The following is a 27,833-nucleotide window of genomic DNA, read 5'->3' as shown; positions in this document are numbered from 1 at the left end:
TGCTGTGCATTTACTGAAAAAAATTATTGCACACCTTAGAAGTCTGTCAGCAAATCAGAATCAAGTATTCAACAGACCTGTGGTAAAACCAAAAATGACCAATACGTTTGCTGTGGAACCAATCATCCAATCAGCTGACTGTGTTCCATGTTAATGCATGGTTTGGGCACATGGCCTGCTGGATCCACCAGCATAGGGGATTTTGATTCTCTATCATTCATGTGGTATGTAATCTCTTTACCCAGACCATCTGAGCCCTGTGTATAAAGAATTAGCCACACCGTATTGAATGAACATTCCATCTTTTTTTTCACAGACCAGTCTGCCTTACACAACTTTTATTTTTTTCTCAGGGTGACTTTTTTAATTGCTCTACAACAGTCTATAGAATATGGAGTACAGTTCAGGGTTTATATTTAACCAGGATAGAAAAGAAAGAAATGACTAGTTGAGCCAAGGCTCAGTCTGATATCTGCACCATTGACAAAATAGTGCTAAAGGAAACAGGAAATTCTTGGAAAAATAAAGATAATATAAAGTGAAAAACATGAAAAACTATAAAGATCTTTACTTAATGCAATTTTCACCCCAAGGAATGATGAGAATGCACATACTCACGTGTCTGGATGTTTGTTTGAATATTCTGTCCATGGCACTTTTGGAATGTAGGCAAGAGGGTTTATCTGACTGTAATTATGTTGATAGAGACTCTAGTGACATTGTTCTTATGTAGGCTACGAAAAACTAGTTGGACCAGATGGATTACTTTGTTTTCTGTCAAGGAAAGATAGATATGATTTGATGTGAAGTAGAAAGATTTCTGTATTTGCTGAGTCAGTAATCTGAGAGTGTTTGTTTAAATGATATCTAACTCTCTATGAGCTGTCAAGACCTTATGACCTGACCAGAGTCCAACAGAGCAGGGGGCAAGAGGACTGGGCTCAGAGTGAGAGAGAGAAATAATAGCATTTAGGGGAGGAGTTTAAATACTTCCTTCAGCGAAAGCTCTAAACTCATGCCACAAGGGCATACACACACACACACACACACATGCACACACACCCTGATACATTCTTTGCAGTAGAATTACACAGGATCATGACAGTTAGTAAGTTTGAGAATAATTTTTCACCAACTCCACAGAGCACATACTGAAACTTCTATGAGGAACGAACTCTCAGCCGGGACTAAGCAGGACAGAGGTATGCTCTTTCTCTCAAAGGCAAATAAGAGTGTGTTTGCATCTGTAAATGTCATGTTAAAATATTTCTACGGTGTCAGTAAATGTAAGACAAGTTTTTAGATAAAAGTATGTTTACATTTTAACTACACTAGCTGCAGAGAGTCTTGTTTGTCTCTACTAATCTTTTACATATTTTATAGTATCTCTCTCTCTATCTGTTGTTCTCTATCTCAAACTTGAACATTTGTTTTCCTTTACAGTCAATATTATTTTTCACTGACCAGGTTCAAACAAATTATTCACCCTATTTAATAGCAACAGTGGGTTCTGCTTGGGCTACAGAGGGAGACATTCTAAACTTAGAGTCTATACCCCTTTCTCAGGTTACAAATTTCCCCAGTTATTTGCACTGACATCCACACACTGAGCGAGAAACCCACAGAGAAATCGCTCTACTCCACTGTTGAGTTTAAAGGCACATGGAACAATTTACTTAAATGTACAGTATCTCATCCAGTCTAGCAATGTGCTGCCAAGCTACAGCAGCTTATACTGTGAAAATGTGTTAACATTGGATGTAAACTTAGCTAAATTTGTATATGTCAGTGTCACAAATGAACTTTTCTTTTATTATTAGGGGGTAATATTTGCTCATTGGAGGCATTTTCAACCTTTATGAGCATATTTTTCTTAAACGTAACATTTAACACAGGCTTATCATGCATTAATGTAAAATACTTCAACTGAATCAGCTAATTTAAATGGTCACTATGGTGTTTAAACACATGGATTACATATTATGAAATATATCAAATGTCAGATAACAGTTTTACCATATTTTAAGGTGTTCCCACAGAATAAAAATAAAAAATATGATTTTATGGAGACAAAAATGCATTCAACATTGTGTTGAAGAGAACATGCTCATGAGAGTTAAAGAAGCATGCTATAAAATGCCTCCTGGCTGTTTACAGCTGTTCAGACTCACAAGATCTCCACAGATTCAATTAGAATCTGACTGAGCCTTTTATTTAAAAACATGATGAGATGTACAAGTTTATTCTGTAAGTATCCTCTTTGTTTACTAGTGACAGGGAAACACATTCAATGCAGTTAAGTTTACACAATGATACACTATTTATGAAATATGAAAACTAAGCAAAGGATGTTTTCCAGTATTGTTATAGTTTGGGATTTTTAATTTAGTTTTTATTTCTATTTTAGTTTCAGTTTTTGTTAGTTTTAGTTTGGTTTAGTTTTTGTTTTCTCAGTTTCCTTTTAGTTTGTTTTTATTTTAGCATTTACTGGTATCATTTAAAAATGTCTAACATCATTACATTTCTCAAGGCAGTCTTGTTGTTACATCTATCTATTTGTATAATCGTGTTTAATTTGGATTGTAAATGTTGCAAATTTTATAACATAGGGTCAATATCGGTAAAGTGACAAAGGACATTTAAACATTTATTCATTTGGCAGACGCTTTTATCCAAAGCGACTTACAAAAGAGGAAGAACATCAGCGAATCATCTTAGGGAGACAGTGGTACAAAAAGTGCCATATTACAAAGTTTCACTATCATCAGAATAGTATACAAAACAGATTTAAGTGCAACAAGAAATGTAAATAATTTTATTTAAACTTGATCCCTATTGTATCCATATGAATTTCCTTTGATGATTATAAATAATTACTTTACTAATCTTTGGGAATTAAACAATTAAATGGACCTTTCACCATAAAATTTAAATTCTCTTAGAAACCTCATGCCATCCCAGGTGTGTCTATTTTGCAGAACACAAAATAAGATTTTTGGAAGGATACCTCAGCTCTGTAGTTCCATACAATGCAAGTCATTACAGTACAAAACCTTGAAGCTCCAAAAAGCACATAAAGGCAGCATCCTTTTTTACTGTAAATCGTGACATCAGCAGTCTCATTGGTGATCTTTCCAGTAGACTGCAATTGTTTTTTTTTTTTCAGAAGACATTTAACTACTTAAAGATTACTTTACTGTATGTTGCCTTTATGTACTTTTTAGAGCTTCAAAGCTTTGGACCCTGTTGACTCGTGTTGTATGGACCTACAGAGCTGAGATTTTCTTATAATATCTTTGTGTTCAGCGGAAGAAAGAAAATCAAACACATCTTGGATTGCATGAGGATGAGTAAATGATGAGACAATTTTCATTTTTGGGCAAAATCTCTTTCTCTCTCTCTATACCTTTTTGAGGTTTAACTTGATGATTTTTACATAGGATGTGTGGCAGAAGGAAATGCAATGGTAGAAAAATATATAGCTGCAATTAAGCAGCGATTAACGGTGTTCGAGCCTTTAAGGTCCTTTACGTACATATAAGGTCAAGCCTTTAAGGTCCTTTACGTACACACATGATAAGTGGTGGTGGTGTAGTGGTCTAAAGGACATAACTGGTAATCTGATAATCAGAAGGACGCTGGTTCGAGCCCCACAGCCACCACCATCGTGTCCTTGAGCAAGGCACTTAACTCCAGGTTGCTCCAGGGGGATTGTCCCTGTAATAAGTGCACTGTAAGTCGCTTTGGATAAAAGCGTCTGCCAAATGCATAAATGTAAATGATAAAGTGCCTTAATTTTCAGAAACATTAGGTTAGGTAGCAAAGAGATATGGTATTTTTTTTTACATTTCTGACAGTCATAGCACTACCAAGAGCAATGGCTGATTTAGGTATGGGCGACTGCGGGCGGCATTTTGCAGGGGTGCGGCACGTGGTGGCGTCATTTTTTGATTTATAGATATTATAGTGCCAGAGATACGCATTTGTTGTGTATGTCCTCGGAATGACCCCATGAACATGTACAGTATACCAAATTTGGTGATAAAATATCATTCCGTTCAAGAGTTATAACAGTTTTAGTAAAAGTGGTCGCACTCCCTTCGTACGTTTTGCCGTACGTTTGGGATCATGATTCGAAAGTAAATTTTTTTTAATAATTATTAATATTGGGAGACCAGAGAATCTTTCTGCACTGGTTTGGTTCCGATTGTGCAAACGGCCTAGGATGAATTTATTTATCTATTTTTTGAACAATCTAAAATAGTGGGAAAACGAGGGGGCAGAGCCAAAATTGGCCGATTACTATTACATAATTATTTATGATGTACACATGTTACAAAATATAACAAATTAATTCTAAATACTTTGTAGATATTTTCTAGAGAATCATTCTTCCTCTGGGATTTGGTCGAAATAGGGTCCTCAAAAGTTCTACTTCTCAGTATTAAGAATTTCTTTATTTTTGCTTTTGTATAAGGTAGAAGACATCCTAAGGTATAATGTCAGGTTAAGTGTGTTCAGATCATAATTAAAAATGCCAAGAAATGTACAATTTCCAAACGTGTCCTACTTTGCCCAAAACTAAAACTAAAACTGAAATTAATTTGAGATCATTTATATTTGTTATGAGTGCGTGGAAAGGCAGGAGAAGGCAGACGGAAGTTTTATTAGTTCAAATAAACAAACACGGGAACAAATGAAAAGTCCACGATGGGAAAAATCAAACTCAAGCACAAAATAACATCCAGCAGATCACAGGTTAATAAAACATCCACGAAGGGCAAGGTTTCCTCGAACGAACACGAATAGACAACAGGAACAACTAGGAACATCATGTTGTATTACAAATTTATTAAATGTTTAATTTAGGTTCCAATACATTAGTTTATAAACTGAGAAAGTTTAGTAGATTGAATTTACTATTTGAGGTATAAATGAATGTCATAGACCTGCCTGTCAGGCTTTCCAGCAGGAGATTCCTGCCTGTCCTGATCTCACTATTGTAAGTTAAATTAGTCGGATTGCTGAGACTATCACCTTTTGTCTTTAAATGACTCTTGGAGCCCCTGACCCAGTCGTTAAATAGTCCGGCTGATTAGATTAGTTGCGAATCACAGTTATGCTGATGAGATCAGGGCTGGGGAATTTCCTGTAACGAGGTGACTCCTGTACCTCATTTACATCCTTTGTTTCAGAGTGTCTCCACCTCTATGTATAATCAAGTCCCCTCACCCTTGAAAGGTATAAAACCCTATCGTACTGAGTTATAGAGACAGACTTGGATGACTACAGCGACGCAACAGCGACTTCTCAATAAAGAGTAAATTCTGCTTAAAAGATATCCCAACGTCTCCTGGTCTCTGCTTCGACAACGAAGAAAAAGTTCACAACAATCATAAACTAACATCAGAGAATATTGACAAATTTCGGCACGAACATGAAATGTCAACGATCAACAAAGGAAAGGGAAAACAGCGGGGTTTAAATAAACAGACACGATAATGACAAAATAACAAACAGGTGCGGACAATAACACAGAGGTGGCAGTGATGAGGGCCGGGAATGAAGGGAAGTGTAGTTTATACAAGGACAGTGAAACACGGGGCGGACAACAAGGAAAACGTGACATGGAACGTGATCAGTGATGAGTGAAACAGAAAACACGGGGCAGACAACAAGGGATTGTAACAATATTTTATTTTTGGAGTTAAGAAAAATTATTTTAGTTTAGTTTTTCAAATAATTTCAGTTTTTATTTGTATTTTTGTTAACAAAATTGGTTTAGTTTTCGTTAACTATAATAACATTGTTTGCAACTGTAACACTTGGATTAAAAGAACACTTCAATATGATTAAAAATATGATTTATTAACATGCTAAAATTTTAATGACAATTGCAAGACCATCAAGACGACATGACTCTACCTAAGGCAGATAACAAGAGTTGAAATCAGTATGCTGGAGTTCTGCTTGATCATTGCATTTTCTGAGATTCTTCAACTTTGGAAATTGGCAGAGAATATTGATGCCAGGCATTTAGGGGTCTAAGCTTCCCTAAGAGCCAGACATGTTAGTATGACCATCATGGAGCTGTCAGCCTGAATATGACTCAAGAAAAGAGAAGAAATGACGTGCACCAGTTTATCCAAAATATTTACTTGTTATAACTTATGCACTGCCCATTAATTCACTGGGCCTTTTGTCAGTGATGCAAAAATGCTGCTGCCCCTGGCACAGACAGGCACTGACCAGCCCACACAAGCATGCCAGCAGCAAAGAGTGCTTCACTTGTCTGCTGAGTAGACACAGACAGGAAAAGGGAGAGAATGAAATAGATGGATGTAAGGAATAAGCAGTAGAGAGCATCCGGTTTATGTACAAGAGGGTGATGGAAAGGAAGCGAGGGAAGGAGAGTAGTGACGGAGTGTCTCCATCAATAATACTCCTTGGAGTTTAAGTGGTTCTATATCTGGGTGGGCTCTATTGAGATTCAGGCTGGCTGTGTACATCATGGCATGCTGCTGTTGTCCTGTTCCGTGCCTCAGAAACTGCTTCTTGTTTTCAGGTTGGTCCCATCTTGGCTTTCATAGGTTTTTGCCATGAGAAGAAAGAGTAACTTTCAGAGGGAGACATCACAGTGTTTCTGTCAGTCATGGGTAATAGATTTACCCATGAAGGTAATGCAGAATTTGTACTCAGGGGCAGTTTGTGTGCCTTGGTGTGCATAATCCTCAGATTGCAACTAATAATGTACTGTTGTTGCTGTGTGAGTTACTAGTATTGTATTGTTGTTTGCTTGTGTTTTTAGATAATTTACTACCAGCTGTTGACTAATACCCATAAAAATGTAACAATCCATGATCCATGAGAATTTGGAATACTTTCAGTATTCAGTCAGTAACCTTGTGGCAAGTTTGAATCCAATTCAATATGAGGGCTAACAATGTTTTACTAGGTTTGTCCTTGTTTGCATGCGCACATACAGTATATGCCTCTGACTTTATTACGTGTTATGCAAATGCTCTCATTATTTGAGGGCTGTGATTACGTATTCCTATCTTTTCATGTCAGTTTGATTAAACATTTACCATTAAAGCTTCTGCTTATTCATAATATAGTTAATTTAATAACACTCCCCTAAACATCCCCCTCCCTTTCAATAGCGATATCTTCTGCTGAGCTTGATGCCTTATGGAATGACCCTCCATACACTTTAGCAGGCGTCAGTGAGCACTTTCCACCCAGTGACATCATGACAGCTGGTAAGAGGATTTCTTGAGTAAAGCATGAGTGCTTTTGAAATCACAATATTTGAATATTAAATGTTTAATTCTATATGTCTATAGGGCATTTTACCTTTTAATTATGAAGAAACTAAACAACGTTTGAAGGAAATGCATGTTGTGCATGTACAGTCATGTGCTAAGGAACTGTTTGGGACATCCTCTCTTTTCAATAGACAAAGCTGGGAAGGCCATACCCATCCGGAAATGAGAAGGAGGCTATTATTTAAGGATATAGCTGGCTGATATTTATAGAGCAATTATGATATGGCGCTTCCTATTAATGTCTAGAACTTTATGATATTGTAAATGCAACCCTGATATTTTTATATCTACAAATATGTTAATTAGTGTCAGTGGAGATGGCCATTCACATATAAGGAACATAGGACATAGGAAAGGAAAACATAGGACATAGGAAAACCAGACAAAGGGAACCTTCAAATTTGCCTCCTGTCTTTAGTTATTTAGTAGTGATAGTATCTTTCGGAGCTTTTATCACACTTTTATAGCTTTTTATTACAACCATTATGGTTTTGATTTCTATACGTTTACGGATATCCTTAAGCTAACCTGAACAAAAAGGTAGTGCTGTGGTAATATTCACATTCCAGTCAACTGCAGTTGCACAGTGAAAAGTTGTGTTGACCCCAGTTTCCTATGGTTTTGTTTTCGAAGATGAGGAAGCAGAGGCTGATGCAGAAGTGGAGGCAGAAGGCAGAAGCACAGAGAGTTACTGGAGAAAGAAGGAGGCATTCAGTGGAAGTGGGACAATATCTTCAGTGGGGGAACACTTTTCTCCAGGTATTTGGAGTATACCTCTCCTTGGCTTCATTTCCACCTTTAGGTTCTGAGCATGGCGAGTAACGGTACCATTACAACATGATGACACGAGAAATGTACCCTGAATTCAACCCCATACTACCAAATTACAGTCACCACCAGACATTTTTGCATCAGTTAATTAGTATATGCACCTTTCCATCTAGTGCTATTTATAGTATGTTGTGCAAACAGCATCAGAGACATTGGTTCTGGTAATTATGTTCACAAAAATAATGGTTAGCATGATTCAGAGGTTGCATTTTCCCAATAAATTAAATTTTTACCCCACTGATGGTTAGGTTTAGGGTTGAGGTTTATGTTAGGGTGCAAAGTTAATAAAACATGCATTCCTGTTGACCATATTATCGCTTTTGGCGCCAGTCTGTGGACATGTCACTGGTAAACTTAAGCTGAAATGTGCCTGCACATTCAACAACACTTCCAGCTTCAGTCAACGAAGGCAGTGATCAGAATTTTGAAGCACAGATCGATTCAGCAGCAAAACCTTCGACCTACTGTCATTGAATTCACAGTGTGATCAGTCTGACCAGTAGCAATTACATTATAACAAGTTTTTGGACAGTATGATTACAAACCGTTCCCCGCATGGATTTCTTAGAACAGTTAGATAACCGTACTTAGGACAGGAATATCATGTTGGTGGAATGACTTCAATTACGCGGCAACTCACGATTGGTCACTTGTCAGTTATTTTCATTTTAATCCTGATTTTGCACAATGGAAAAAGAAACCGTAACCATGTCAATAAGCCCGGATCAGTACAGAACAGCACGATTCAGCAAAGGTAACCATTCGGCCTGATGATGGAAATGCACCTTTTGTCTTGTAGACCTGGTGGAAATAATGGCCTTCATCTTGATAATGGTCTTTAATGGCTACACTTATTCAGAACACTCTCGTGACTAATGCCAGAGTTCCCTAATGTGCATACTCAATCTAATCTATGCCTTAATGGTAGGTCTTTTGAGATGTGGATGCTAATAGTGCTGTTACTGCAAAAAAAAAACACAATTCTTTGTTAAGTGTACCTTCACTTTGATGTTGTACATCAATAATCGCACCCTAAATCACCAGAGCATTCATGTTACTAACAATGCAATGTATTGTAAATCTAGGCTTCTTTGCAATGGATATTAACTCTGTTCCCTTTTGTGTCTTGGAGATGTTGTTTTGTTGTTTAGTGGGAGGCGACGGTCCAGTGTACAGCCTGACGGTGAGCTTCAGGAGAAGTTACGTACTAGACTCAGAGTAGTAGAGAGCAACAGCCAGGATGTCGTACAGCTCTTCAAGGTCAGACACTGAAGTATTCTGTCAAACATTAACTTACTACTATTGATTGAGGAAGTTATTTAAGTTTTCATTGAATCACAGTCATTGCTGATACTATGCACACAGGATCTGTCTGCACGACTGGTATCTGTTCATGCTGAGAAAGACAGCTTTGTCATCACATTTAAGACAGTTGAGGAGATCTGGAAATTCTCCACTTACCTAGCACTCGGTTAGTGATAATGAATCAAGTTAAATATATCTTCCCGGAAATATTCTAACCACTAAATTTACCATTATATTTTCAGGATATGTGGCAAGATGTCTCGAGAACTTTCTCTGTGACCAGTCATTCTGGCTGGACCCTGCATTGCTAAGTGATTTAGAGATCTGTGTGACAGTGGATGAGGATCACTTAGCTACTCTTTATCTAGGACTTCTGCTTCAGGAAGGTAAGGATCTTCTGCCCCACATCTTGCTGATGCAACAATCAAATGCATGACCTTTAAACAGAAAGCAAATAGACAAACTAAAAGAACTATTATCATCAAATTTACACATCCCTGCTATCCTGTTCTAAAGTCCATTACTGAAACACAAGCGTAGTCAGCGATCAGATTAGTTGAAAATGAGATTGTTAATCTCAGAAATGTTAAATGATCGCAGGCTCCTTTTTTTAAAAAAAAGGGGAGGATATCTTTTTTCCTGTTTGCTGACTCATGTCCATCAGTTTTGTTTATACACAAAATATTTTGCTTCCGAGAATCTTTTCTGCTCTCTGTCAACAATTTCATCCAAATCAAAGTCTGATGTGGATATTCATAATTATAGTATTTATTCAAAACAGTACTTTGAATATGTTTCCTACTCAAAGGGATAGATCACTAAAAAATGAACATTTGGTCACCAAACCCATATGACGTCTATTTTTTCCATGGAGCATGAAAGTAGACATTAGGCAGCATGTTAGTCTCAGTCACCACTAACTCACATTGCATCTTTTTTCCATATGATACAAGTGAAAGGTAACTGAGGCAATCCTTCTGCCTAATATCTCATTATGTGTTTCACGAAGAATAGAAAGTAATGGAAAGTCATAAGTCCCTTTAAGGCGAGCATAAATAAATTTATTAGAAAACATCAAATGGTGGAACACACTGCTCTTTTCACCCCTGTCATATTAATACATTAACTAATGCTTGGATACTGTTTATGCCATTTTCAGAAGCCCAAGGATCCTCTTGAGCTTTCTGCAAATCACTTTTATGAAAATAAGGAGAGTTACAGAGAAAGAAGGGCAGACAGTTTTTTTTAGGGGTGGGTGAAAATATAGATTTTTTTCAATGTGTCAATCTTGAACGATCTCTACCGTCTACAAAATGAGAGGAAATCACTCACATTTGCAACCAAATTTAGCACTATGTGACTAAAATGTATATATTTGGCAACTGGCTGTTAAATGTTAACATTTCACTCACCAGTGATTGTGTAGTATAGTGGTGGAGTATTCAGCAGCAAGATCCTTTCACTGCGTGTAGAGATTAAAAGTTGTTCTGTGTAATGAGTTTCCAAAGATGAGATCCATGCGACCCATGTGTCATTTAATAATGTCTCTTTAATACCCTTTCTGTTCTCTAAAGTCAGTGGTTGATAAAAAACAACAAAAAATAAACATTTAATTCTAATCATGCTATTCAAGATGAGATAAAGCCTGTCTTATTAACATGCGCTTATCTACAGATACTCTTTACAGAAATGGCAGTTTTGTTAAAGAGACTACCTGTTTTTGCATGTGTTCAACAAATCAATGTAAATACTTGTAAGTAGTACAAATGATGCATTAAACAATAAACATGTAACAAAAAATGATATATTAAATATAATATATTTTTTATTGATTGAATATGTGAATTTGTTTATTTAAAAAAAAAAAAAAAGCACAAATTTGACTAAAATGACGAAAAATGAATAAAATTTATTTTCGTAATGTACCTAGTTAGAAGGTAACGTGTATTAGTACCAGTATTAGCTGGGAGATAATTTCTTTCATATGTGAGTAAAAGGGGACATTTATATCTGAAATATTCCCATATCGAATCGAGAGCTTGTGAATTGGAAATCTGTATCACTAGCCAGCCCTAGTAATGAGCAAGCAGGGAACCATCAGACCTTATGGAATCAGACTAGTTAGTGAATAAGGAAGGGAGAGAATTAAACAATCTGATTATTGTTTGTAGGTACATTCTTTTCCAAGGCTTTATACAACAGTGATTGCAGAGAGGAGGAAGAGGATCTGACCTACAGGAGGAATGACCTGGTCATGGTGAAAGACATAGGACAGGAGGCCATGTGGGAGGGAACGCTGCTGTCCAAGGGCCAACATGGTCTAGTGCCTGTGCATGCTATGCAGCCTCTACCTTATCCTTTCTATCAGTGAGTGACCCTTGCATTCTCTCTAAGCTCATTTTAGACACAATAGATGTTTTGTGAGAAAACAGAATTGTAGCTACAGATTTGTCTGTTTAAATGACTACATACAGAACTTAATTCATTTATCTATGTTACTATAGTATAGTCCATACAAATTCAGACTGTTTTTCCCTAGGTGGTTTCTTAATAAATATCCTGGAAATACAGGAGGGATTCCAGTTACAGAAGGTCTTTTTAATCATCCCATCGGTGAGATTCTTCAAAGTTTTTGACGACCATTCCTAAAAATAATAATTTAAAGGTGAAAGTTCACCCCAAAAATTACAATTCTGTCATCATTCATTTACCCTCATGTCGTTCCAAAACTGTATAACATTCTTTCCTCTGTAGGACACAAAAGGAGATTTTAAGCAAGATGACATCCTCAGTCACACTTCATTTTCATTGTATGGAAAAAAACAGATGCAATCAAAGTGAATGGTGACTGAAGCTAACATGCTGCCTAAAACCTAATTTTATGTGTTCCACAGAAGAAAAGAAAGTCATATGAGTTTGGAACAGCATGAGGGTGGGTAAATGATGAAATAATGTACATTTTTAGTCTAAATTATTTTTATACAACTAAAATTTAGTGTTACTACAAATCCCTCCTTCCTTTCACTTCCATTTCAGTGGTGGGTACCTGTGTGGCGTTAGTGGACCACTACCCACAGGTTAAAGATGAGCTGCACTTGTGCCAGGGAGACCTTATCAGTATTGAGGGGTTTCTTTTCAATACTCTGAACGTGTTCATAGGAAGACACCTCACCACTGGAGAAACTGGATTTGTTCACAGGGCCCATGTAAAACCTGAGAGAATCAACCCTCTGTAAGTAAACACATGAAAGAAATGCCATTGTGTTTAATCATATGCATAGAATCAGTATATGCTTAATTTAATGACCTTGTCTATATTTTGTAAAATGATTTATTTAACATGCCACGATACTGACATACCAAATTAAAGCTACCAGCTGGTAAATGCTATTTTATTCTGTTGACCTTTGCTGAATGTGCCTCTGTCTAGCTGGGGTGATGAGGGTGATGGAAGGGGGGCTAGTGGAGTTATGTGATGATGTGATGAAGAGATCCGAATGAGTGTCATGTGGCTGATAATGTTGTCTTTGTTGGCCTCTTACAGCAATGGACAATTGGTCTTTCTGAGTGAGGAGGAAAGGGCGGTCCTGAATAAACTTATCCCCTGTGTTGAGCCCAACCAGTCTGATGCACTGGCCAATCTCTGCACCACTGACATAAGCACGGTGTACAGATTAGGTAAGAGATTATAGCCTCTCTGGGAGATCCCATAAATGAGTTTAAAGGGACAGTTCACCCAAAAATAAAAAATGTGGTCATCAATTACTTACCCCTCATATTGTTTCAAACCCATTTGACTTTCTGTCTTCTGTGGAATACAAAAGGATATGTTAGGCAGAATGCTAGATTCAGTCACCAGAATGGTGACTGAGGGTAACATTCTGCCTAACATATAACACATTTTGTGCTCCACAGAACAAGAAAAAAAAGAAGGCTAGTAGGCTACTGGGTGAACTATCTCTTTAAGTGGTGACAACTTGTTTTGCCTTTTGTTGATAAAGTTTGTAAAATGCCCCTTTCATTCTGCAGATAGACTGGATGACTCTGATTTTGCGTTTATTAGAAACCATCCAAAATCAGGTAATTCTTTTTATTATTAAGTTAAAAACAACACATATGAGGTTATGTTGCATAAATATGTTTTATCACTGATCTTGTAAAATTCGAACAACTTCCAGCGGCAGAATCAACTATAACTAACTTCTCCTTTATTTTACTTCACATTCTCATTTCTTGTGACATTTTTAGCACATCATTCACCCCAAAATGAAAATGCTGTTATTTACTCAGTTTCATGTTGTTTTAAGCCCATATTAGGTGGATTAATATCTGACTCTAGTCACCAATCACTTTCATTGAAATTTAAAAAAAGATGCAATGAAAGTGAATGCTGACTAAGTCTATTATTCTGCCTAACATTTCCTTTGTGTTTCACAGAAGGAAGTCATTTAGGTCTGGAATAACATAAGGAAAAGTAAATGATAACAGAATTTTCATTTTTGGGTGAACTATCCCTTTAAGTTGGATTTAAAATTCTGACATTTAATTTTTGTACCCTGCAGAGCAGAAAACCCCAGTGCATCAAAGAAAGAGCACCATATCAGAAAAGAGTGACACACCTCCATACCACTCATCCCCACGGCCATCATTCCATGCCTCTCTGAATCATCTGGAGAGGGTCCCTGAGGTCCTCTCCTTTAGCCTGGACGACACGTTCCGAGAGATGGATGAATATGAGGAAGATCCTGCAATCTTCATGGATGATGGTATCTGGGAGGATGATGAAAAAGAGAGGTGTGACCCAATCCTGACACTCCTTAACCTGGAATACTTCCAGGACTCCTTCCAGGCTTTTTATGACCTCTCCTACTCTTTCCTGGACACCGTCTTTGGTGGCCTTCCAGAAGACGAGGCGCTTCAGCATCTGGAAAATTTGCGAGAAGGAGCTAAGAAAGGCAGGATGCTCTGGGCCCATCGGCGAGCCTGCTTCCTCCTAGGAAGGCTATCTGCCAAGAAACTGAAATACTCACAGGCACGAGTGTACTTTGAGGAGGCATTGAAGGTTCCAGTAACTGGTTTTGATGACCAACCACTTCTGATTGCCCTGTACACCAATCTCACAGCAGTTTATCTGAAACAGAAGATGATGGACAAGCTGCCATTAACACTGGAGAAGGCTAGTGCTCTGATTCTGTGTCTTCCATGCCATAACTTCTGCTCTGTGGATGAGTTCGAATTGCTCAAACCCATCATGCGCCAAGCCATAATCGAAAAGGACAAGTACCTAGAGGCTCGGACTTGCTACCTCTCACTCTCTCTCTTTCTCCATCTAAGTAAAATAGAGGATGCTTTGCCTTTTGTGGAGAGGCTTCAGTTCCTAACCATCACTCTGTCTGCAGAAGAAGGGAGGCCTGTTGCCCCAGTGGATCTCAACTGGATGCTGTGTAGGCTTTATCATAAAAAGTATTTGCCTTATCTCACACTAGCCTCCCTAAGTCTAGACTCAGGGCAAGACCATTCCTTGGATGATGCATTCCAGAAAATTGAACTCTTTATCAAAAATTCAGTAAGGCTTAATCCTCACTGGAAGGAAAGTATTTTGGTTCTTCCTGCACAGGTGGTGGTCTACCTTCAGCAGGCCTTGTCGATAGCTAGTTGTGGAGAAGATCTGAAGACACAAAGGGACATTTGCCTTTGCCTGGCAAATGTTTACCAGCAGCATGGCGCTCTAGAGAAGGCTGTGCCATTCGCCCAGCAGGCAGCACAGACAGGAAGCCAAATCAACGAAGAAGAGGGCTTTGAGTCATCCGTACTGCTGGCTTGGCTCCTTGTTCTAACAGATAAACACGAACAAGCTCAGTCCACTCTGCATCCTTTGCTAAAGTCTTTGAATGAAACAGACAGTCCAACGCAGCGTGGTGTGGTCTACAACCTCCTAGCCCTATGCCTCCGTAAACAGGGCAGAGTTAAGGAGGCGGCAAAGAACTTTTATTGTGCTCTGCAGATCTCCAGAGAGAATGGCAACAAGCGTAATGAAGCACTAGCTCTGGCAAACCTGGGTTGCTTGTTCCTTTCTGTAGGGGCTTCAAGCCTGGCAGAGTGTTTCCTGCTCAATTCCCTCCACCTCTTCCAGTTTCTTTCAGAGAGTCCTACAGATGAGGAGCATGTTCAGGCTCTGCTCTGGCTGGGCAGGAGCTACAAGGATAGAGGAGGGAGTCAGGAGGTCAGGCTATGCTTTGAGATGGGCCTCCTTATTGCTATTAGTGCCCAAAATCTGCACAGTAAGTAGAACAAGAGTTTTTTTTTTTTTTTTGGCTCAGGTTCTGGGGTTGCATTATGAAAATCTTTAACTGCTTATGTACTTCACATAAAAATTGTTTTAACATTCTTTTTTGTAATGTAAAAATATTCATGAAATTTCTTCTGAATGCAGGTCAAATGGTTGTGGCAAAAGTTCTAAGTCGACATTACGCTGACTTGCTGCTGTATGGACAGTGTATTGTTTACTATGAGCACTGTGTGGGGCTGTGCAGAACTCTAAAGAATAAACAACTAGAAGGAGAGTACCTGGAGCTTCTCAGCAACCTCTATCTCTCACTCAACACTGAGAAGTAAGAAATACATAATACATACCAAATGATTATTACACAATTATAGCATTACTGTCAAAATTTGAATTTTGTCCTTTGTTCAATTATTTGGAACATTATACAGTGACTGGAGTGGATCAGTAAATTCCTAAAAGTAATATGTATCAAAACATTATTGCAGATCCTCAAGAATGTCTCTTGATTACTCAAAGCAAAGTTTAAGGATCTCTATAGATCTGGGGAAAAGACAGGAAGAGTCTGAGACATGGCTGCAGGTGGGCCGTATCTACTATCTGATCTATGAGGATGAACTGGCTGACATGTACCTTCAGGTAGGACAGAGGGTGGAAGAGGTGTACTAAAAAAAATGTCAGGTTTTCTTTCTTAATTTTTTTTTTGAATTACGCAATTTAATTGTATGACAAATTTCCATCAAACTGAATTAAGTAATCTTTACATACTGTAATGTACATTATTATTAATTAAGCATAATGTGAAGTATTTGATGTGCAATGTGAAGTAAATAAACTGAAATTACAATTTAAACTTAAATGCTTGATTCATAAAAGCGTGGATTTCAGCTCTGTAGTAGGAGTTACCGTAGCCTTTCTGTCCGCTCAAACCAGTCTGGCCATTCTCCGGTGACCTCTCATCAACAAGGCATTTCCAATGCAAGAACAAGAACAGCTCAATGGATGTTTTGATATTAATGTCATGGATACCATGGAAACTAGAGACTTTTGTGCGTGAAAATCCCAGGAGATTAGCAGTTACAGAAATAATCAAACCAGCCCATCTAGTACCAACAATGCCATGGACAATATCTCTGAGATCACATTTTTCTCCATTCTGATGGTTGATGCGAACATTAACTGAAGATCCTGATCCATTTCTGCATGATTTTTGCACTAAACTGCTGCTAAATGAGTTGATTTGCATGAATATGTAGTTGTAAAGGTGTTTCTAATGAAGTGCTCAGACTAAAAAGTTTTTAAAGACCCTGTGGAATCAAAATCAAAATCTGCTTTTAGTCCATTTTTATTTGCTTTAAGGTCATCTATATGTAGTGGGACGTAACAAAAAAGTCAGCAGGGAATTGTTTACATTGTGTCGGTGTCCAACAATGGAGAGTTCACTGCTGATTTCCTTGGATTAATTGAATTGGGTGCTGAGAGAATGGCACAGGACATAACAAGCGGGCTGGTCAATCTATACCAGGACTCAGGCTTGGATGAATAGAGGACAAATTTGGTTGCTGTTTGTACAGATGGAGCTGCTGTCAACGTCGGTATATACAATGGCATTCTACCAAATCTACTGAAAATGACTACGATTAGGGATTCCCTGCATATTTGTGTGTGCCTTGTGGAAGTCAGAAGCAATCCGAAGAGAGTCCTTTGGTGTGGTGCGAAGCAAAGCCCGAAAGATATTCTCCCCCGAGACGCAGGCAGAGACTGAGGAATCCTCCTCCACAGGAATTGGGCAACAGGACTGGGGAAGGTGGTAGCAAATGGGAAGGTAACTGCACCTCTGTCAACCAACAGAGACACGAGCACGCTCCAACTACACAAGAGAGCACAGTTAACATTCAACAGCAAATAATAAACTGGCGAAGAAGAGGGGGAAAAAATAAGTAGGGAGTGCAATCAGAGTGAAGGAGGTGGAACAGGTGAGAAAATCGTAGCCGTGATCAGCGTCTCCCTGAAAAAAAATCAGCGTTCCCATGGATACGCAGATCCCGCATGCAGGCTCCAACTGTGAGACATGAGGGAGAGAGAAATACAATCAACAAAAAGAGCAGGCTCAAATGCCGGAACCATGACATGCACAAAGGCTCCAGCCTCGTTGTAAGCAAAGGCTGCGATGTGCTGTGTGCATTTGTGGGCTGGTTATGGATTAATGGTGTCAGTTAGATCATCCTTCAGTTCTCAAGTCTTTGGAAATTCTGGCTGGTATTATGATTGCTTCTCAAGTTTTCCTGGTAAGCGGCTCTGACTTGAGCAGCATAGTGGAAAGGCATATGTGTGTGTGGCTGTAAACTGCAGCCTATTGACTTTTAAAAATAAGGCAAGTCATTCGACATGGCGTGCCCCCACTTTCTTTGAACTGCACTCGTCAAGGCACTTCATGGGGACTTTAAAATTGTATTGCAAAAGGAGTAAACTCAAGTTAACTATTAATTAGCTGTATAATTTTTCATATCAGTTTCGAAAGTATGTCATCAATTCTATGAAAAGTCTCTTTTCTTTAATCTTTAAATCTTAGCCTGTTGCAATCTATAAAGGAAATCTATTGCCATATCATATACATGCTCCCTTTTATCAGCTGTTGTGATAACTCCTTTCTCCATAAACAAATGTTTACAGGCAGCAGTAAAGACAGCCCTGAAGATGAATGACCCATGCTTCGCTATGAACATTTATGAGGAGGCAGGAGATGTCTTTTTCAAAGGACACAGGAACCGCCTGGCTGCCCTACCTTTTTACAGGGTGAGATTCACAGGATGACTGATTACCAAAACTACATTAACAGCAAATAAAACTTCAAATATTTAATATATTCATATATATAAACATCTGAAATTTTACAACAAACTCACCTACGTAAATCTCAAAGGGGCTAATTTTCTCAATTGCTCTATAGGTCAGATGGAACATTTTTACATCTGAAAGTGAAAGTTAAAGTGAATTTAAATATTGTTCTGTTTCTCACCCTCACCTATTATATTGCTTCTGAAGATATGGATTCTTATGGATTACTTTTATGTTTCCATTATGTGATTTTTGGAGCTTCAAAAGGTCTGATCACTACAGAGCTGAGATCTAAAAATCTTCATTTGTGTTCTGGTGAAAAAGGATATAACAGCATCAGTGTTACTCACTAGGACTGTATATTTTGAATAAATGGTCCGAACGGTCACATAATTTAGCCCATGAGCATGACACCGAATCGATGTGGAGCGTGAGAAGCGCAGTGCCCGTCTGTGCACGTTTATGGTGTGAGCATCCACCACTGATTCTGCATAATCTGCACAATGGACTGCATGAAACAAAAATGACTTTATTGCTCATCTAAAGCATCAAACAAAACGAACACCTAGAAAAACATGAAAAACAGGTAAGTTAGTGATCTGTAACAGAGAAAATTTAACTTTATGAAGTCTATAGAAAATGCCTTGATAACCATCGATACTTCATTTAGGATACATTGACTTGCACTCTGGTTACTCAAATTATATTAAAGACACACCAGCACATTCAGCGATAATTTAGAGATTTACTTGCGTTTCCTTGCGTTGATTTGTTTCTTTGGCTGGGTCAGTGGAAAGTTCTGGTTGTTCCGTCGATGTTTTAGACCTCTGTTAAGATCGTGAACACTAGACAGTTTGGTGCTGGAATGATGAGGCGGCGCTTTGAAGTGAGGCCTCCTGCAAGGTAGACTCGCAATTCCCCGTCACATGTGAGTCGTAGCGCAGATAACTTTGTGTTCCACGCTTTCCTGACCTCTACATCATGCAGAACCATGGCAGAGGGGCGCCAAAGTGAAGCCAGGCGAAGAAGGGCTAAGAGCCACAAGGGAAGATAAGAGAATAATAGGCAAGTGAGCGAAGAGAGAGTTCGTCCTAGGAGGTTATGTTTTGTTGAGTTGAGGTTGGCCGAACCCCAAAAGTGTCTTTAGCCAATAAGAAGTGTCTTTTGCTGGGTGACATGGCCATTTCTGTCCTCCCCTCAAGATAATTAATTTATGGCCCATTGTTTGTGAAAATTTCTATTTCCCACTCAAAAATTAGCATTTTAATCATTACTTTCAGAAGAAAATATATAGTATAACTGTAAATAACCCAAATATAGCCTACTTCACAGCATCATTCAGGAATTTAAGAGACAATCAATTACATACCAAATACTTGTACTTTCTAAATTAAATTACAGTTATAATTCATGATAAAACTTCCTTCTAATTATTTTGTTAGTTTTAAAACAAATAATATATTACACGTTATGAAAAACAAAGAAAGATTGTTCTAGGCACTTTGGCAGATTATGTGCAGGATAAAATTACAGTAAAGTAAGTTTTGCAATCTTGTCAAAGTTCCTGGATTAAGATGAGATGTCCTGATACCCACTTGAAAAGTTAATGTTGTACATTTGAAGTTATGAGAAGAGTATTCGTTTTATGTCCTATTAAAAAGAGTTCAACATTTCAGATCCAGTCCATGTCTGTTCAATATCTGTCTTGAACAATGAGTTTTAGCGTGTGATGGATATAATGGCTGACTGTCACAGGATGGTCATTCAGTATATCATTTTAAGTGTTTGTGTTGTTCTGACTGAATAAACGGAACAAAGGGACTTCATTTGGAATTCTGGTGATCAAGGATGGTCAGGGGTTCCACAGGAAATGTATCATGCTCCCTTATTAGTCTAATTTAAGTTATTGTTTAAAATTGTTTATATCGAAGTACAAAGGAGTGTCTTAGATTTCCATGCCAACCATGGGGGTTTCTTCAAAAGATCTGATTTAAGTCATGTGATGATCACTTCATTGGTGGCTTTATGTGTTGCTTCAACTGATCGACCTTTATTTTCAAGGCAGTTAACATTAGCCAGATGCAGGTATTAGCTAATTTATGACTTTGATGAATTTCCGGTGTGGACGGAAGGGCCTTTGTATTATTCTCCTAATAATTTTTCTGCCTCCAGACACTACATTATGTATTTGGAATTATTTCAGATGTTATTAATAAAACAACAGGAACTCTTTTTGGGGACATTTTTTGCTACCATACTTTGAATTTAGAGAGCATTTTTGCCAAGAGCCCCCATTAATTGCGACCCTGGATGGAACACTATAGAGATGGGGATAAGAGGTGTAACAGGTGATTAAGTGTCTCTCTTCACCATGCAGCTGATACACAAAGCATTTTTGCTATTTCTGCCTTTCTTGTCAAATGTGCTGTGTTATTACTAATGATAGAGCATCTCAAGTTCACCAACAATGGGACAAAGAGCTCCCTTACTGTGCACGCTTAAATTAAAATCAACAAGTGCTAAATGCACTGCTGACAGCTGCACATGGGAGAGAGGGAGAAATAGAGCAAATCTACTCATGCATCTTCTGGAATTACAGTTTGATACAAAAAAGTTTGTTGATTTGATTTGTTCAAATTTATCTATTGATTTAATAATTTGCAGCTTCAAGTTAATAAAAGTGTGCAGGTATTTCCAGCGCTATGAATTTGGAGCTTGCAGGAATTATTACAATTTTGTACAATACCCGCAATCCCGTGACAAATTTCAGACCCTGTGTATACCCTGTGAAATGGCTTCCGCTACTTACGAATATGTTTGCTGTGTTTTTAAAAAAGGATGGGAGTCTGCCATTTGCACGCAGCATTAAGGATGTGCACTCAGAGTTCAGGTTGCTGAGTAAACTCACAGAGCTCCTGATGAAGCAGAAGCAGTATGAGGAGGCACTGCAGTATGCCACACTTGCAGTGCAGGTCAGCACCACCACTGGTAAGATATTATTGAACATCAACTCCTTTTAAAAAGTCTCTGTTAACTAATTTAATCTCTATTGGAATTTATATAAAAACATATGACATTTCAAAGCCAATGATATTCAGCCTATTTAAACTATGGACAACTATGAATGAATAAACCAAAAGAAATCTTTTTGTGAAGGCAAGCTCCAGTATACTTTTTGAAAGCCTTGGACTGTGTCACCCCCTGTTGGACATATGCCCCCACACAGCATACAATCTTTCCACTATGTTACATGAAATGTAACCAACATGAAATCAAAATTAATACTTTTTTTATTGCACATTCTCTGCCTTTATAAATGAAATCAATTTAATACTTCATGAAAATAAAATAATTTGCATAATGTCACCTTTCAACATGGACTATTTGGCCAATGTATTGGGATACTGTTTTATGAAACGAAGCCTTTCTTAAATCTTGCCATTTGTTCATATAGCAATTTAATGCTAAAAACATTTTATGTAATGAAAATGAAAAATACAAATTTATAGAATTTGAATTACCATTGGGATACATCATGATACTCTCGGGATGAACCTGACCTTCATCCTTCACATCTAATCAATTCACGATGGATAAACAAGTCACTAAATGCAACCTGGTCTCATAATCACTTTACTATAAAAAATTTTGCTAACGAGTTTACGTTATACATATCGCAGCAGTTTTCTGGTGAAATAAACACTAGAGGAGCAACAATGAGTTTTCTTCACTTTCAAACAAATCACAACTTAATGCCAGTTTAACGGTTCATAAACACGTATTTCTTCACTCTGTTGCTCACACAATACTATCAGATGACATCTAAACACGTTTACTATAAGACACGATTTGAAAGACAATACATTTTAACACTTGTATTGCATAACCAACTACATTTACAAGCTTAATCCAGTGCGACTAAGTTGTGCAGTGGCGCAACTGATAGAGCGTTGCACTTTGAAAGCTTAAGAGACTGGGGTATGAGTCCAGCAAAGTATGCTGTTGGCGAGTCGACACTTGAGTCTAGAGTGTCAAAGACGTGCCACGGATTGACGTGGTTGCTTCAGCTATTGCGTTTAAGTGTCAATTTCAGCATTCCATTTAAGTGTACTCCCATTGTGCCAAAATGTTCAATTTACATTTATTGATGTTTTTCATCATAATCGTGCAGGCCTACTATCAGCTAGGTTTAAGCATAGGGTTTGGGGTAGGAATGTAGATTTTTTTTTTTTATTTAAAACTGGAAAAAGAAATGGTTTTTAAGGTTAATCCTCATGCTCTATCATCTCACATTTGTTTTTTATGACACTATTGGTCAGGTTTGCATTAAAGGTTTACATTTACATTTACATTTAAGCATTTGGCTGACGCTTTTATCCAAAGCGACTTACAGTGCACTTATTACAGGGACAATCCCCCCATAACACCTGGAGTTAAGTGCCTTGCTCAAGGACACAAAGGTTGTGGTTGTGGGGATCGAACCAGCAACCTTCTGATTAACAGTTATGTGCTTTAGCCCACTACACCACCACCACTCCTAGTTTAGGTTATGGAGGTTGTTTATTTAAAACGTTATAGAGCATTACCATTTAAATATTTTTGTTTTAGCACCCCTCAGTTGACATTTCACCTGAAACTCCAGTAATATATGTAATAAACCACGTAACTTCATTTGCCAAAACGTTGCCACAGTCACGTAATTCTGATGAGATCAGGCTGCATAAATAAGTCATTACTGTCATTACAACTATGATATAATTTCATGTTGACTTTAAAGTACAAAATTATAATTTTTTTCTTACGTACTCTACTGTCAAAAATGTGTTTATATCAACTGCACATTATAAAGGCCATGTGTACTGCATATTGCAGGTGTTCCTCTGAATGAGAGAGTGGCCTTCCATCGTCTTGCATCGGTTTACTTTTCATTAGGGAAGTATGAGATGGCTGAAAACTACTACCTGAAGTCTCTTTCATTCTGCCCTGTTCTACTTGAACATGCTATTGAAGTTCACTACTATGTCAAAGTCTACTGTAGATTGGCCGATCTGACACTATATAAATTAAAGGTGAGAACTTTTACATAAACCCCAGACAGAACAAAAATTTTGAAAGTAAAGCACATGTTTTTACAGAGATATGGTAAAACACAGATATAGAGACATTATCTTGGCAGCAACTTTTATGGTAACTGCTATGTTGTGACACTGGTATTTGTGCCTCAGGATGCATTCGATGCCATTGGCTATTTCCACTTAGCCATGGCAGCAGCCCTGGAGGACAAAGAAAGCCTAAGCGCTCTGTACATCATCTACATGAAGCTGGCAGAGATCCATGCCAACTGCATGCCTGATTCAGAACTGTGTAAAAGTTACATGGCCAGTGCACAGAGTCTAAAGAAAGAACTGGCTGGATACACAGAATCTACTGACACAGAAGACAAACATCAGGATCACGCTAATGTAGACTGTGCTGAGGAAGAGAATGTTACTCACACCAAAGATGGCCTTTTTGACTCCAGCAGCATCACTAGTACTCTCACAGAGTCCATCATGACAGACACCAGCCTCACAATTACTGTCCAGAGGGAGTCTGAGCTCATACCCTCGAACATCAGTCACAAAGAAGACTTGGACACTAGTTTCTCAGCGGAAACAGACGCAGGGCCTCCTCATCACACCATTCTAGAAACTAGCTGCACCAACAACACAAACCACACTAACAGGAGTAGATTAAAGGAGGGCATGACATTTGGAATATAGGTTCAGTGAGCATGGCTAGGATATGCTGTTGAAATTGAACAAAACATACACTATTGGCCTTCCAGAAGTTTTGCTAATCTTTTTAAACAAGCTGTTCATATTTTTTGGTGACCTCAGAAAGCTTTTACTCTGAAAACAAGCGTGTAAGAATTAATTTTTATTTTATCTATCAAATGTTTGAGAAAATATTTTCTATTGTTTAATAGTGTTTCAATGTGAATTTTCATAATTTTGTATGATTGTAAATATGTATTTTCTCTGTGTGTATGTATATATATATATATATATATATATATATATATATAGTAAAAGGATTAATGGAAAGGAGGAGGCAAGAACCGGCTTGACAATATAAATAATAGTTTAACCAAAAGACAAAAACACACGCGTGTCGGGCAGCTGCCCATTAATCCCTCTCTCTGTAGCCCTGCCATCTCCGGTCGACCTTTATCCTTCTCTTAATTAGCCTGATTAGGGGCTGGGTGTGTAGCATCAGGACCGCCCTCCACCCTGCCACATTCCTCTCTTGTTCTCTCAGGTCGGGGAGTCCCCGGTATGACGTACACCCCCCACTCTTTTTCCGGGTAATCACCACCCTTTTGCAAGTAATCCCCACCTTCAAAGTCAAATTTAAAACAGAAGGAAAGGCCAATGTGGAGCGGCAGTGGGAGAGAGAGAGAGAGAGAGAGAGAGAGATAGAGAAAAAAACACTTACTCGCTGGATATCTGATACGCCGTAGCCTGGTCCTCTGCCACTCCTCCACCCTCTAATGGATGACAGCCGCACCTCCCTGGGCGGATCGGAGGCAGTCCTCCGGCCCCTGGTGGACGGAACACCCCGCCGCATTCTCAGGGAACAGAAGTGGACTGTCGCCCCTGGCAGCGGCCATGACTGCTAGGAGCCCGTTCTCCCCTCGTGGCCGGCGGCCGTTTTTCCGTTCTCATACAGCCGGACTCCTCCATCCCCCGGCAGATGGCCGCGGCTGCTCTGTTTGGGTGGATGGTGGTGGGGAGGACACTACTATGACGCATTCCCTCGGGTTTCAGTGTAAAGGGATTCATGAAATGGAGGAGGCGAGAACCAGCTTGAAAATATAAATAAGTTTAATAATAAACTGAACCAAAAAGACAAACACACACAGGTGTCAGGCAGCTGCCCGTAAATATCTCTCTCTGTCGCACCGCCATCACCAGTCGGCCTTTATCCCTCTCGGAGGTTTAATTAGTCTGATTAGGGGCCGGGTGTGTAGCATCACGACCCGGCCACACCCTCCCACACACATACATATATACATATATATATACACACACACCGATCAGCTACAACTTTAAAACCACCTGCCTAATATTGTGTAGGTCCCACTTGTGCTACCAAAACAGCGCCAATTCTTATCACCACAATTGTGCAGAGTGGTTATCTGAGTTACCGTAGACTTTGTCAGTTCGAACCAGTCACGCCATTCTCTGTTGACCTCTCTCATCAACAAGGCATTTCTGTCCAAATACTGCCATCACTGTTTTTTTTTTTTGTTGTTGTTGTTTTTTTGGCACAATTCTAAGGAATTTCTAGAGACTGTTGTGTGTGAAAATCACAGGAGATGCCGAAGATGCAGAAATGCCGAAACCATCCCGTCTGGCACTAACAATCATGCCATGGTCCAAATCATTGAGGCCACACTTTTTCCCCTTTTGGATGGTTGATGTGAACATTAACTGAAGCTCCTGGCCTGTGTCTGAGTGACTTTATGCACAGCAGCCACATGATTGGCTGATAATAGCATGGGTGATTGTTGGTGCCAAATGTGCTGGTTTGAGTATTTCGGTAACTGCTGATCTCCTGGGATTTTCACACACAACAGTGTGGTGCCAAAAAAAAACATCCAGTTTGTGCCAGTTCTGCAGACGGAAATGCCTTGTTGATGAGAGATATCAACAGAGAATGGCCAAACTGGTTTAAACTGACAAAATGTACGGTAACTCAGATAACCGCTCGGGTATAATTGTGGTGAGAAGAATATCATCTCAGAATATTATGTATATATATATATATATATATATATATATATATATATATATATATATATATTCTTTATCTGTTTATCCTTACTGAGTTATCTTAAAACCTCTAAAAAGTCAAACTAATTTTGTGACCTGCCATGGGCAAAATACTGTTTCATGCCAGAGCAAACATTTTTGCTTGCTTAATAACCATACAAAGCAGTGTACATTTTAATGAGGCTCTCATGAAATAAATCTTAACCATAATTGATGTTACTTCACTATCAATTAAGTATGTATTGGCAATGGTAAAGTTAGCCTAGGCCCTTACTTTAGAATTTTAAACCTCAAACCTAACAGTAAAGCATCATCTTAATTTAAACCACAACATGATAGTTTGGGTCTCCGATTTACACTAATAAACACTAATAGTCACTTACCACTTATAAATCAAGCCCATGATAGCATTTTTATAAACATTTAACAACTTATACATTAGACTGAAACCTGTTTACAGCATGGTTCTTTGTCTTTAGCCTCTTTCAAGTGACACATCTTTAAAATCTATATACCTCGAAATCTAGTTGTAATCTAGTTATAATATAATCCACTAGAGGGACACATTGACCGGGGTGACTAGCTTGACTGCCTCTAAAAATGTGAAAGCTGAAAAATTCCAATGGAAAGTGATTATCTCCGAGCCCTACTCACTATGAAGGACATAATTATTGATATGGGTACTCTAATGGGTGCATGACATTACTGAATGAATATACCCTTCACTAACAGACTTGTGGAAGGACACTTCGAGATCTACAGCTTTACTGTTAGTGAAGTCATATATATATATATATATATATATATATATATATATATATATATATATATATGGGTCATTGTACATGAGATGTGCAAAATGTAGTCCCCGCATAAATAAATATATTTAAAAGGGCGTACTGTAGGTAACTGACACATGTTTTAAAAGTCAAGTTCTAACAGAGGCAATAGAAGTAATTCATGTCATAACACATCTTTAAAAATAGTGGTTTACATGTTATTTTCTATTGGGTGGCACATGTCCCCCAGTCTAACCCTGAAAAATATACAAAAAAATTAAACGCCTAAATGTTTTTTTTTTTATTATTAGATTTTTTTAAACACTTAATTCTAATGTACCTTGTCAAGTCCTATTAAAATGTAGTTGACATAGGTTTTTCTGCATTTGTTTCAAATTTTAAGAATTTATTTATAAGTAAAAATAGCTATCAAAACACAAAACGTCTCACTGGCCTGAAGCAAACCTTTGCCACACCCCAAACCATGTGACCAGGGAAACTATTTACTCTTGATGGACCACATGGTGAGATGTTTTTTAACATTTTGAAATAGTGTTGTAAAATCAGAAAACCTGTATGTGTTTATAAAAAGTGTAATTGCCGAACTTGTTTTTCATATAAAATATGTGATGTTTGAAAAAAATAAATGTGT

General features: G+C 38.2%; 1 protein-coding gene across 2 annotated transcripts; it reads left to right on the top strand.

Moving 5' to 3' along the window:
- The first annotated feature begins 1,036 nt into the window (after positions 1-1,036).
- Positions 1,037-27,833, top strand: LOC127660218 (SH3 domain and tetratricopeptide repeat-containing protein 2-like). Of its 2 annotated transcripts, XM_052150339.1 has the most exons (19): positions 1,058-1,202; positions 6,566-6,677; positions 7,164-7,262; positions 7,962-8,087; positions 9,292-9,419; positions 9,525-9,630; positions 9,707-9,850; positions 11,636-11,831; positions 12,004-12,077; positions 12,501-12,696; positions 13,009-13,142; positions 13,494-13,544; positions 14,027-15,745; positions 15,898-16,075; positions 16,236-16,386; positions 18,421-18,543; positions 21,423-21,573; positions 23,458-23,654; positions 23,811-27,833. In XM_052150339.1, exons 2-19 carry the CDS (start codon positions 6,653-6,655, stop codon positions 24,345-24,347), a joined length of 4,335 nt encoding a protein of 1,444 aa, XP_052006299.1. In that variant the 5' UTR covers positions 1,058-1,202; positions 6,566-6,652; the 3' UTR covers positions 24,348-27,833. The 2 variants fall into 2 exon arrangements, with proteins under 2 accessions (XP_052006298.1, XP_052006299.1); XM_052150338.1 differs by lacking the exon at positions 6,566-6,677 and having other exon boundaries at positions 1,037-1,202.

The sequence above is a fragment of the Xyrauchen texanus genome, chromosome 19 (genome assembly GCF_025860055.1).
Source record: "Xyrauchen texanus isolate HMW12.3.18 chromosome 19, RBS_HiC_50CHRs, whole genome shotgun sequence".
Taxonomy (NCBI): domain Eukaryota; kingdom Metazoa; phylum Chordata; class Actinopteri; order Cypriniformes; family Catostomidae; genus Xyrauchen; species Xyrauchen texanus.
The sequence above is the reverse complement of the archived record's forward strand: the minus strand, read 5'-3'. Positions and strand labels throughout refer to the sequence as shown.

Excerpts from the sequence above, each read along its gene's own strand:
- LOC127660218 (XM_052150338.1), top strand. The coding sequence starts at position 1,163 with ATGAGGAACGAACTCTCAGCCGGGACTAAGCAGGACAGAG. Across the intron at positions 1,203-7,163 it reads CGGGACTAAGCAGGACAGAG|CGATATCTTCTGCTGAGCTT; the intron begins GTATGCTCTTTC and ends CCCTTTCAATAG. Across the intron at positions 11,832-12,003 it reads CTACCTTATCCTTTCTATCA|GTGGTTTCTTAATAAATATC; the intron begins GTGAGTGACCCT and ends GTTTTTCCCTAG.